Below are 12911 nucleotides of genomic sequence, written 5' to 3' on the forward strand. Positions count from 1 at the left end.
TGTAAATAAAATTACGTGATGTTACGGAAATTGCAATAAAAAAAATACAACACTTGGTTTTTTTTTTTTGATACGTTCATAAAATTCAATGTGTTAATTGTTCTTGGTCGTGATTTTTATTAATTGTTACTGTAAATTGGAGTTTATTTTAAAACAATTATATGAAGTGAGAAGCGATGTTTTTTATAGTTACAAAAACAACAATGCATGTGCCGTAATAACGCATCGAATACTTTGACTAGATCGTGTGTAATTTATGAATGTTTGCGTTGGCGCGTTGAAGTCTTTAATATTGAACGCGCAATGCGCGTTTATTGTGTGGCTATAAAACAAAAAGTGATTCCCGAATAAGAAATAAATCGTTGCATTGAAACGTGATTATGGTCACTGAAGTAATTTTACAGTTAAAACTATAAAAAAAATTGTTCTTAAAATACCGAAAAAAGTACCCAATTTTTCATTTAAATTCGTCCAATTTAGTTCTTGTAAATTAAAACTTTGACTATTTGGAAAGATAATAGAAAAAGCTGTCGTGTAGCGCTCTGAAAGGCCTGAAGCTATCAGAAGGGAGCCTCGAGTCGGACAGGGTTATAGGAGAGGATCCAAGGGTGTAGTAGTTGGTGGGCATGCGGCTATAAGTAAGAGGTGCACGCGCGGCGGCGAGGTTAGTCGCCGTACGGCAGCGCGTTGGTGTCACTCCGTCACCCCCCTCCGGTGCGTTTCACCCCCGCGGCTCCCGCACGCACAGCCTTTCTCACACGATAACCGGCGATCTTCGCTTGCGCAACTTAACTAGAAACCGAAAGGTCGCCGCTATTGGCATTTAAGCGCAGTCTGACATTAGCGTTGCATTTAAATGTGCGATGCACAGCTTCCTCGTTGAGCATCACTGTCGCAACTGTGTGTCGTTTGGGAAAGGCGCGAGTGCTGACGCGAGGTCTCTGTTGCAGTCAGCAGCCCGATAGAGCCGGGCGCCGAGCGCGCACTCACCACTCCTAATACCCGCACGACCTCACGTCACAACAACGACATGACCGCGTGGCCCGCCGTCGCCCTGTGAGTACACGACAAACATTAACTTATCCTAATACCCTGCATCATGTAACTAACAGATGTATTTGAAAAAATACACGAATTTATTACCTGAAATCACCTTGCGTGTGTATTACTTGTGTGCCTGTCTGTTTGCTTGTCTTTCGATCATCGAGATAAAAATGCTTGACCGGTTTTGACTCTGTGATCTGAATTAACGATTGTATTTTTTGTCTTGCTATAACGAGCCCAATTTTTTTTTGGAAATCCACATTTTTACACAGACGAAGTTGAAACTATATTGCTTACTAACAGATATATTGCTTGTTTTTATATAAACATTTAAGCCGCCAAAAAGGCAAATCATCTGTGAACATGAAAACTGTAAAGTAATCGAAATCAATCATATGTAAAAAGTGTCTAAGGCGTTTGAATAAATTGATTTCAATTTGAATTACGACTCGCGATAATTTTCAATAAATACTAAATGCATAATCAAATAATCCATGTATTATGTAGTAGTTATTAACGATCCGTTCTCTAGGAAGTTCGTAAATAGCGGACCCGCAATCTCTAGCGAAGGTTAGCGATCAACCGCTTCTCGCGTCACCTAAGATGGTTGACACCGCTTGTCAACTGAATCTCATTCGCACTACATTGCCTACAGTCCAAAAAAGTACCAGTAAATATATTTTAGGTGACGCTTATTTTTATTTTATATGAATATCTCAGTTACTATCTACATTTTTAGAAACGTTTCCGATAGACTTAGGTACAATATTTTTTGCCGTGAAAATCAACGTGCAGATGTAATGTGTCACTCGACTACTTTCTAATATTGACTATAATTATTATGTGCTCGCACATTGACCAGCGTGCGGCTTGACGTGACTGAGTCCGTCCTTGCGGCGATTCACTTTCAACTTCGGTTTGCATCTATGACGTCCGCGGCGTCGATGACACTGCGTTTCGTTTATAATAAATAATAAATATCGATAAAAATCTGTTCCGATACGATTTCTCGTGTGGAAATCAGGTTTCTGTTGCTCAACAACAGCCAGCCAACTGACATCACGAATGGGGGCGCGCATTTCTCAATGCAAAACATTGCTTATAAAATTATTCACGACTTGCGCCTGTAGTGTACGGATCGTACGCGTTACGCCGCCTGCTCTTGGTTGGCTGCTAACTCACGCAACCAAAATATTATTATTAACCCTCTGAAAATGTCTCGTAGATTCTCCATAGAACGTATAATTATGTACTTAATAGTTGAGCACAAGTTAACAAATAAGAAACCTACCTTCATTCTTCCGCAATGGAGTAACGAAACAACGTATTTTTCTGCAAAGAGATAGCTTGTAGGCTGGAGAAAATATATCTTAGCATAGCATATCTTGTATATCGGAAAAATTGCTTATTTTATAATTTCCAAATAGCACAGCGAAAGCATCGGATACAATTCTAATCACAAATCTATTCACTGATTTATCTTGATATTGTTTTATCTAAATACATTCGGAAACATGGTTACCCATTGTGAGATTTCTTTCTCGTGAACAAATATTCATTTCTGTTCGTATATCAGTAAACGCGGCGACAATATTATTATTCAAACAACGACCGCAAACAGCGCGTCTTTCACGCTGCGAAACACAACTTTCAACCAGACCCGGGGTGCTCTCGTCACGTTCCGATGTTGTCTCTTACAACAATGATAACATAAACAATATATAAATATAACTTACATCGTTTATTAAAAGCGTTCGCATAGTCGGCATCTATCAAAAAGTATTCATTCCCACAGAAGAAATTAAAGCTTGATGCTATTCGATGTTATTCCTTCACTGTGGAAGTCAATTGCGAGCATTTGTTGAGTACGTATTTCATTAGAAAAATTGGTAACCGCCTGGGATTTGAACACCGGTGCATCGCTCAACACGAACGCACTGCACGTCTTATCCCTTAGGCTACGACGACTTATAAACTTCGAAGAGCGTTGACAGCTTGTTAATATAATTAATAATGTAGATTGGACCACCTAATATCACTAATGGATTTTTAATTTAAATGTACAAAACACAGTTCCTAAATATTGCTGATCGCCCTATTATGTCCGATTCTTTTAAACCGCTTTGTAAATAACATATTTAGACGCAGGATACACGTGTCTAATGTGCATTATCTAACACGTTCCATTGTCAAAGCTCTCTCTGGTTGCGACACAAAGTGTTAAGTAGATGCGCGAATGTACCCACGTACGTTCTAAGATATCGCATTATAATAAATAATAGATAAAGAATACTTCTTTTGCATTGTGTGACCTAACAGCTTTCAGTTTGTATTCAGTCAAATAAGAGTATTTAAACTTAACATTTTTTTGTGAAGCTCACTAATTCAATACAAGTTGTAGTAGCCTATAATAAGAAGACCCACGTTATCGTTGATATAAAGCAATGTCGGTTTTCAAATTCCACAGGTCGATATCGACTTTTAAGAAATTAAAATTAAATAATAACGTAATTTCCATCAAGTAATGACACCGTGTAATCAGAAATTAATGTAAAAAAAAATTCGTTTGATTGTGACGATTCCATTACATTGTTTTATTGTCTGCATCATTGAAGATAAAGGAGAGAAAATAATTTATAAATTTAAAATTCAGCACTAGCTTACATTCCGATAAAAGAAGATGATAAAATCCCTAATTTTAATTTAAAGTAAAATTAGGATTGCGGCTATTTTAAATAAGTTATATTCATAATTACATAGTATGTTTCAGTCATTGCTTTTTAAATATTTTGGCCAAAATAATTTTAATGGTTCTTTTTTTGCATATTTTTTTTAAATATTTTGTAATACATTTCAATGTTATTAGTGTCGGTCACGCTAATGCGGTCACGCTTTGTTATATTTATGGCAAAATTTTACATGAAATTTTCGTGCGTTCAGTATACCGACGCACTGCCCAACTCGTCATAAATTATTACTAGGGCCTATAGGAACTACAAAATTATTACTGCTCTCCTCTCCGAGACCTGAGGTGGTATATTGTACTGTAGTGGTGTTCCGCTCTTTAAGCAGCGGGAATGTACTACAAGTTTATCTTATCTCCAGCATAACTTAATTTTTTAAATGGAGCATCGAATATGAACAATTTAGTTCGAGATATAAAAAAAATTTGTAAACATATTTTATGTAACATAAAAATGTTATAATACTTTGTTTTATGTTTAATAAAAATAAATAAATAAAAGACATAAACCACAGATGCGATTACCTTAAAAGCAGTTGTCTGAATTACGGCTGATACAATCAGTTTCCTTTTTTCGTTCTAAACAAATAAGATTTTAAGATTTTATCTGATTTGTGTCGCCCACAGTAATAACTACAAATGGTCTTAAACCACACAAAGTATCATTTTTTTTTGTTTTGCCTGTCATAAAACACGGACCAAAACGTGATGTTAAGTAACGAAGTTTTATTTTGTAAAACTCGAACTGCATTTACATCTCAAATTTGAAAAAAAAGTATTTAAATCTGTTTATAGCATTTCGAAAAATCCGAAAAAAAAAATTAAATTATTTTTCACACGAGGTCAAGTGAACTCTGCAGAAATATTCTTTATCATTCTCTCGCAGACCAAAGCCTATAAACTGTCCATGTATGTCAACGATTGTCTAGTTTCATTTATTTTTTAATCTACGCTCAAATCACGACGATGATAAGAAGTTATCACTTTAAAAAACATTATACTCCTTTACTTCAGTCTTGTAAGCTAAAGGTGTGACTAGGTCATAACCTTTCTGTCAGAACCGATCATTGGAACAGTATTGTTACGAAATTCTGTCATGCAATTGTCAAATAATTTACGTAACCATGCTAATAAGTAATGACATTAAGAATGTCTTATAAAAAAATGTACAAGAGTAAATAGATTTAATTAGCAAGCCTTGCTGTCGTTACGAAGAAAGTCTGTATATCGTGTGGCAATAAGCTGGTGTCGATACAATTATTTCAATGCGTCATGTATGTCCGTGTTCAATAAAACACCTAATTCAGTAGTTTCAACATATTTTTGTCGAGATTGCAAGGATTGTTTTCACTTTCCCTTTTTTTAAAAAAAAAAAAACATTTTGTTACGTGTCTTCGTAACTAATGCGAAATTCGTTTTGGCTTTTGTTTTTCGAATACAAATTACGATGTAGGAATTTCTCCGTGCTATAGATTTTCGATACGATGATAGAGCGGTCGTGAAGAAAAGAAAGTTGTATTTGCTGAACGCATTTATATCGTTATTGGACGCGTGCTTCAACTTCAAACATTTCAATTTATAATGAGTAGCGGTGTCTTACGTTTCATGATTGTTATAGTCAAAGACTTCCTTCCTATAAAGAGTTTCACGTTTGTCTGCGTTACACAGATACAATGTGAGATGTATTTCTAAATAACTTAAACCTTTTTAATTTTAGTGCGGTTTTTTCACTGAAATCAAATAATTTACCGTTTTCAGGTATATCATATTGCCATTGTCAAGTTTTAATTATCTCTTCGGCAACGTGTGCTTTCGTCATATACGCGTTGTCAATTTTTGTGCCAGGTCAGTAACCAAGCCGGGCTATTGTTTATGAGCTTGCTCTCATAATTAGTACGTTACCCAACGTGATGTTGCGTTGTCCGGCTCACTCAGACAATGCCCAGCAATGAGTTCCCGTGACGTCTGAAGGTAAAATTCTCTTGAGTTAAAAGACATTTAAGATACGGACAATAATGGTTGTTTCATAATTCTTCTGACTATGTAGTATAGTTTTACATTAAATGGGATATTGTTTTCTTATTTTATTTTGGTTGAAAGTAAGATTGTCATTGCTTGATAAATAAATCGATTGATCAATTAAGTTTAATTTATAATTTGATCCTGTGAAATTGCGAGTTCAATATAGGTTAAAAATTAAAGCACTAATCACGGTTCTAAATATCACATGACAGCGATCGGAGGTAACGAACTATTATTGATGGCTTATAAAAAAATAATAAAGCCTCACTAAAAATAACGGGTAAGAAAACAGAGTTGTTGATTTAGTGAGCAGGATGTAGGTGTATATGTACCGGAGTGACCGGTCCGGTGCTTCGTCCACGGACGCGTCATTGCGATGATCCAAGACATCTTCGTGCGACCTTCACTTTCGCTTCATGAGAATTATTTATTTAAGCTCCGTTTATCTATACTTAATATTATAATGAGGAAATATTTATTTGTTTGTATTGAATAGGCCCCGAAACTATTGAACCGATTTGAAAAATTCTTTCACTGTTTTGAAGCTACACTATTCCCGAGTGACATAGGCTACAAAATCATTTTAAAAAAATATATGGATCCTTACTAAAACTATAATAATGTATCCCAAGGTTATAAAAAAAAAATACTTAAAACATTCTTTACATCGCGTGCCCTGCAAAAATAATTAACGATAGAATAAAATAATATACTACAACTTTGAAGAACACATTATCATTTACAAAAAGTGTCGTGACAGCGTATGTCTAACTATTATAGTTATGCCGCAATAAGTGTTTTTTTATTTAAAAAAATAAAAAAACGTCAAATATCGTTGAATTTTTTGTTAAAGACCCGAGCGGAGCCGGAGCGGGCCGCTAGTAGTTTATAAAAACAGTCTGGTTCTTTTAAAAAAATGTATAATATTATAAAATGTTCAATTGTATTCTATTTTATCCGTTTCAATTAATTAGCTTAAAATTACGTTATGTCTGTGTGTGTGTGTGTGTGTTTTTTTTAATTATGAATTTCGAGTGAGTGTGAGAAAATAGCGTAATTAAAGTTTATGTTTTTATGAGCAATTACAAACTATTCTTAACCTCAATGTAAACCGGACTTAAGATGGTTCGTGTGACTCTATGACCCCGTCGGAGTCGTTTCGAATAAGAAACTTGAAACTCTTGAAAGCTTTACAGGTTTTACTGTTGTGAAACCCGACTCTGCCTACATTGAACACGTTGCGTGCTATATAAATAATGTGGAATCCTTGATCGCTTCTTTCGGTCTTTTAGATTGTATCTCATTCTTTGTCTACATTTTTTTTCCAAAGTCGTGTTTTAAAAAAAAGGTTTTATGCCAAATGAAGTGGAATTAAATTAAATTAATTTGTTTGTAAAATTGTCCTATTGTGTTTTTTTTTTCTAAATGGATTTACAAAATCGCGTCTATGTTACTCCGTAATTGCTTAATGAATTATATTTGTGTTAATGCGCTGAACGCGAATTGCGCATGATGTGTCTTTAGGGAAATGCATATTTCTAGCAGCCGACGTCTTCGGGCTGATGATGTTAGAAGGCCTTTAAATTAATTTTGTTCCGTAAAAAATATTATAAATTTAAATTCATTAATTGTATCATAGTGTCGTCGTAGAAATCCCTTCGCCGTCCGATCTTATATCATCGACCGCATTTAGTCCGTTCTAAGTCCGACATCTCACAGATGTTACATCCGATCACAACTTTCGCTTTTCACATGTTACCGCAGGAAATGTTGCGTTACAAATACATAATTGCGAAGATTCTTATTGGATAGCGCGATTGTTTATGGGGATAAATCGAAATCAAAATCATATGCAAATCAATCGTAGGCTGTATAAAATACGCAAAAATAAATGTAAAAATAATTTAGAATTCTAGGGCATAGAACTAGAATACTTAAAAATAGTTTATTGCGTAAGCACAAAACAGTAAAATAATATAAAAAAAAATAAGTTACCATATAAACAATAATTGAATGAAACTAAAAGAATACGCAAAAAAACACACCAAAAAAATCGACAAACTGGATAAATATGTTAAACCGAAAAAAGAAGAAGTACCTAAATAGAATATTTAGTATTATCCATTGTTAATATCAGCACAATATCATGGGGAATATACCTAACCTTTATAGTATATTATAGTTAATAACGGTAGTATTGAATGCAAGGTAAAGCGGTAGGTTGGCACGTGGGAAGTGACATTGGACGTTGCTATAGAACTGTTGTTAGTGCGGGCCACGGGCCTTTTCTAAGCTTTTCAAATTAATATTTAATTTAGTGCTCACGTGGAGTATATCCGACAACTCTCATAAATACAAAAATAGTTTCGATCTATATGTTACAGTCAAAAATAAATGATACATAGGAAAAAAGGCACTAGAAACCGTTTGAAAGTATTCTTGCAATTAAAGAGTAATTAGATTTTACTTTATGCTTCTCCAGTCGAGAATTTTTGGTCGAGAAAACGTGAGCGCGTTGTGATTTGTGAGCCCGTATAGGTTATGTTAGTGTCGCTCTATTTCCGCCACCAAGTAATAATGATCTGAAAGGATAGATGTTATTCTGCTGCTACATAGACTTCGTCCTTGTTTTGAGGTGAGCGGTAGCATTCCTCACACGGTGTCTGGGCCCCGATAACTGGTTACATTAGGTGGACCGAGGAATAGTCTGCACATATAAACTAATAAAATTACAAGATATGTCGCTTATTTCACAACGTGCGTCAAACATTAATGTCCTAATGTTTTTTCAGCACTATTGAGTACTACCGAGCAAGAGGCTAGGCTTGTTGCGTAGAGATCCGCGGGTAGCCGGTTTGTGCTAAGCCGAAATATCATCCGAAGTTTGGCGTCGAGCGCTGATGCTTTGCACTTTCTACTTCATACTCGATATGTCAAGGGCGACTGTGGGTCACGACCTACCACCTATTCTCTTACTGTCGTTAATCGCTAATCAGATAATGAGTTGACGAAATATTCGACGAAACTTCAATGCTGTTCGCTTTCAAAAATTATGTGTCGTGGACTGAAGTTGAATTGTGTAATGCCAGATTTTAATTAGTTGACTAGAAGTTCGAATGATCTAAACATTTTAGTTCTGCTATTTTTTCTATCGAATTTACATGGTAATACCATATTGCGTACCGGCCACGATCATAGGGCATCAGTTTCAAAGCGTCTATAAAATCTTCTCGTACTAGAACTAAACCAATTAGAAGGGCAAGGTAAAAGCGAAGATAATGTTCCGTGCTGCGGGAGGATTGGGCTTGAAAGTTAATGCAAGACTCGTGACTAGCACCCATGAATGGAGTGCACAATTGCTATAAACTTAGATCGAGAGCTCGGCGAAAGGGAGAGTCCATTCATTCTAACAATAATAACAATTTAGTAATTGGTCATTCGTGATTAAAAAGGCGTGTAACCGTTTAATTGTTAGACACGGCGTTACTAGCGGTGGTGTAATTAAAATATAAACTTTTTTCGAATCTTTTAAATGCATCAAGGTTTTTGGACAGCAATAATTTAATTATGATCAAAAAGAATTTAAAGCTCATTGTTTTAAGGAAATATGCAATAATAATGATTTTTAATATGATTAAATGTACAAAAGATACCTACGTCCCTCTTGTTGTGAAGCGATTCGGAGTCAACACAAAAGGCCCTGCCTATCTTGAAGTCATGAAGACGAAGTCCCATTTCGTAAAAAATAAGGGCAACCCTAGACCGTATTGCGTATGTATAAAACAGTAAAATTGATCCTAGATATTATATCCGCGTTCGATTTGTAAAAATCGCATCAAAGAAAAATCATCACTACGGCTCTACAAATAAATAATAAGTCTACGGCTAACACGTTATTCGTTTTTGTTTTTTTTTTTATATTTTGATCCGCGAAGTTTTAAAACAGTCGACCAAAGCTATGTACAATCATATCTGATTGATTTGATTAGTTGCCATTTGCTTCGCGCATGACTATAAACCAAGCATATTTCTATTTTCTACCACCAGTTTATATAAGTATTTAAATGTATATACATATACATATATTGGAGTTAAGAATACAAGACGGAAAAGAATGCAAACTATAGTTTTTGAAATTGTATATTTTTATATAGTACTAAATAGTTTTTTATTTAAGTAGCACGCTTATTAGCGATATTCTATTCTGTAAAATCGAATTAATTATTTCGATATTACGAGTAATAATCGTATTCATAAATTTTTGTGACATTTGAACTAGACGGGTCGACTTGAACTCGGCAGGTTTTTCTAGTTATGTACAAAACAGATTATTATAATAGGATTTTTTTGTATTCTACGATGATTCTTGATGAGACCAGAATGTTAAGTAACTGTGATATTTCGCAGCAATAAAAATAAATTATGTATTAGGCGATACGAAGGCCGTTCAGTACTAATGACAATAAAATGTCATTTTCTCGTAGATTATAACAACTATATACATATTCATTGACTTTACAGATTTTAATGTTATGACGAAAAATTTCGTAAGCCAAAGAAGGGAGAACCGTTAAGTATTAAGATAAAATCTCAGAAAGTACCCTATTCATTACATCAACATACACCGGATTTGGGTTTGATTTTAATATAATATTGTATTGATAATAATATTGTATTAATTGCTAACATATCACCCATGGCCCCCAACTAGGAATACCTGTAGTATGGGAACCATACTTTCATACGTTAAAGTCATATAAATATATTGATGTTAAGCAGCCAGCTATTGAGCCAACAAACCTTTTTGCCTCATTTTTGTCCTGACGCGGGAATCGAACTCACGGTCCTCGGTCCAGCAGCCACAGACGCCAACCACTGTGCGACTTGGTCATTCGATAAGCTGTCAGCTTGAGTATAATCGTAAATTTATGTTCGTCTTCTGTTTTGTAAGAGCCACTTTCGTGTTCGTGCGGTTTCACTTTCCTGCCGATGACCTTTCGAGGAATTCGTTATGAGATAACCAATGAATAAAACATTATGTTTACTTAGACGTTGTAATTATGATAAGCCGTTTTGATCGACTCAAATACGCATTGCTATGATTGTCCGATACCAATGGAGATTGGTCTATTTAGAACGTGTTCAATCTAGAAGTGGTGCAATATTTGATGACGTCATCGGGTATTTCTGCCCGATCGTGTTCGGTACGTCAGCCGTGACTAAGATCCTTCTTCAGCGAACTGCTTTTAGAACGCTGGTATCTGACCTTGGCTCTTTCTACGTCCGTGATCTGCAACGTATGTTACGAAATATCCATCGGCAGCTCTGATAAACTGGCCGTTCTATCGCTCGATCAGCGCGGCAGATTAAATATTCATGGCTCATTGAATTTTTTGACGAAGCTTTTTATATACTAGCTAGCGAAAATATTTATATATTAGCTAACCCGGCAGACTTCGTAGTGCCTCAATAAATAAAATACCTAAACTATTGTATAAAATAAACTTAAAACAAACAAAAGGAATCCGTCCGACGAGGGACACATCAAAGGAAAAACAAAATTGTTATTTTTATTTAATTCCGAGCATTTTCAAATTTATCTAACGTTTTAAACCTTCTCTGGACTTCCACAAATAATTCAAGACCAAAATTAGCCAAATCGGTCGAGTGGTTCTCGAGTTTTAGCGAGACTAACGAACAGCAATTCATTTTTATATACATTCTTATATATAGATATAGAAGATTTAAGAGCGCCTTAACGTTTCATCGGTCGTTGTAGACGAGGAGCCTTCACATTTCGAGATAACCTTATGTGGTTAAATCGAAGAAGATATGAATGTACTAGCACCCGTATTTATGGTGTGCGACTGCATGGCAGTTCCTGTGTAAGAAACACGTTTTAAGAGCCGTCATTGTGGTAAAAGTTGTATTTCGGCTTCGGGATCGCATTCGGCGAACGAAGGCTGGGACCTTGACATGCGGTTTAAAGACCTCCGAGTTCGATGGTTTTTTCGGGAAATTCACACGATTGAGACATTCGACACGACGTCCTTGCATTCCATACGTTTTCTATTTAGAAAATGTCATGTGAATCACGTTGAGTTTATGAATCGACAGTTAAAATATTCTGCGGTTGTGTGAAGGTAATATGTTCATGTCAGACGTGGACAAGACGGGTGCGTGCTGTGGATACCTCATTGATCCTGGACATGAGGCGCGTGATAAATGTACGTAAGTGGTGCTTATCGCGTTTTTGTCGCTACGATCGCATTGCAAGGCTGCCGAGAGAGACTACGCCCACAACTTAATTTAATAATTCTTATTTCTATATAACTTAACATATTATTATTCTTATAGATTCTTTTGGATTACGTATGTTTAAATATTAGATTCCACGCGCAACTATAATATTATAATCAACTGTAATGTACATAATACGTAATGACCTTTTGAAATATTTAATGTCATGGTGTTTTTGAAAGCCGCGTATTTTGACCTAAAGACATTTGAATATATCACATCACAAATATTTGAATTGCGTAAGTTTCAAAATTTAGCAGATGTATTTAAGCAGCTCGGTGTCTGTTTGGTCAGTCGTTTTAACTACATATAAGGAGCGCCGCTATGTTTTATTTTGTATATATGTATAATAGATATTCTTGATAGCGGTTCAGGGTCATGATGATCCACGTTAACATTTCGTACATGTTTTAGTGGTTCCATATTTGTCGGGGATCCTTATCTTTTTTTTCTATCTTTGCTGATAGGCTTGAGAGGCTATTTCAGTGTCTCCTTGACGGGTAGGTGAGCTTACGGGGTTCAAACCGAAGTGTTGGTTGCTAACACCAGTGTTACTGCACTGCACTAGCACTACCCTTGCTAGGGCCAGCCCTAGCAAGGGCAGTGCTTCGCAGAATCTACCACCGGATCGGAATCGCGATCCACTGAGTAGATCCGGCGAGAAAATGAGTGGGCTGTCTCTATCTGTCTGTGATCTGGCTGTGTCTGGCTGTGTCTGGCTCGAACCAGAACGACGGGTTCGCCAATGATGGTGACCGGTGCTTGAGGCTCCTTATCTTTAAGATCTTACGTGATCTTAGTT

The 12911-nt window shown here is 35.8% G+C and overlaps 1 protein-coding gene across 20 annotated transcripts in view; it reads left to right on the forward strand.

Annotated features, from left to right (window-relative positions):
* The first annotated feature begins 266 nt into the window (after positions 1 to 266).
* Positions 267 to 12911, forward strand: part of LOC101743000 (mucin-5AC) — a 44121-nt gene continuing 31476 nt past the window's right edge. For 11 of the 20 annotated variants that reach the window (XM_038012425.2, XM_038012442.2, XM_021352542.3 and 8 more), the window contains exons 1-2: positions 285 to 714; positions 951 to 1056. In XM_038012425.2, the coding sequence (XP_037868353.1) occupies positions 1031 to 1056 (26 nt within the window). In that variant the 5' untranslated portion in view covers positions 285 to 714; positions 951 to 1030. Of the gene's footprint in view, positions 1057 to 12911 lie in introns of all 20 variants that reach the window. The other 9 variants (XM_038012430.2, XM_062669935.1, XM_062669942.1 and 6 more) reach the window with 3 other exon arrangements.

The sequence above is a fragment of the Bombyx mori genome, chromosome 1, assembly GCF_030269925.1.
Source record: "Bombyx mori chromosome 1, ASM3026992v2".
Lineage (NCBI taxonomy): Eukaryota > Metazoa > Arthropoda > Insecta > Lepidoptera > Bombycidae > Bombyx > Bombyx mori.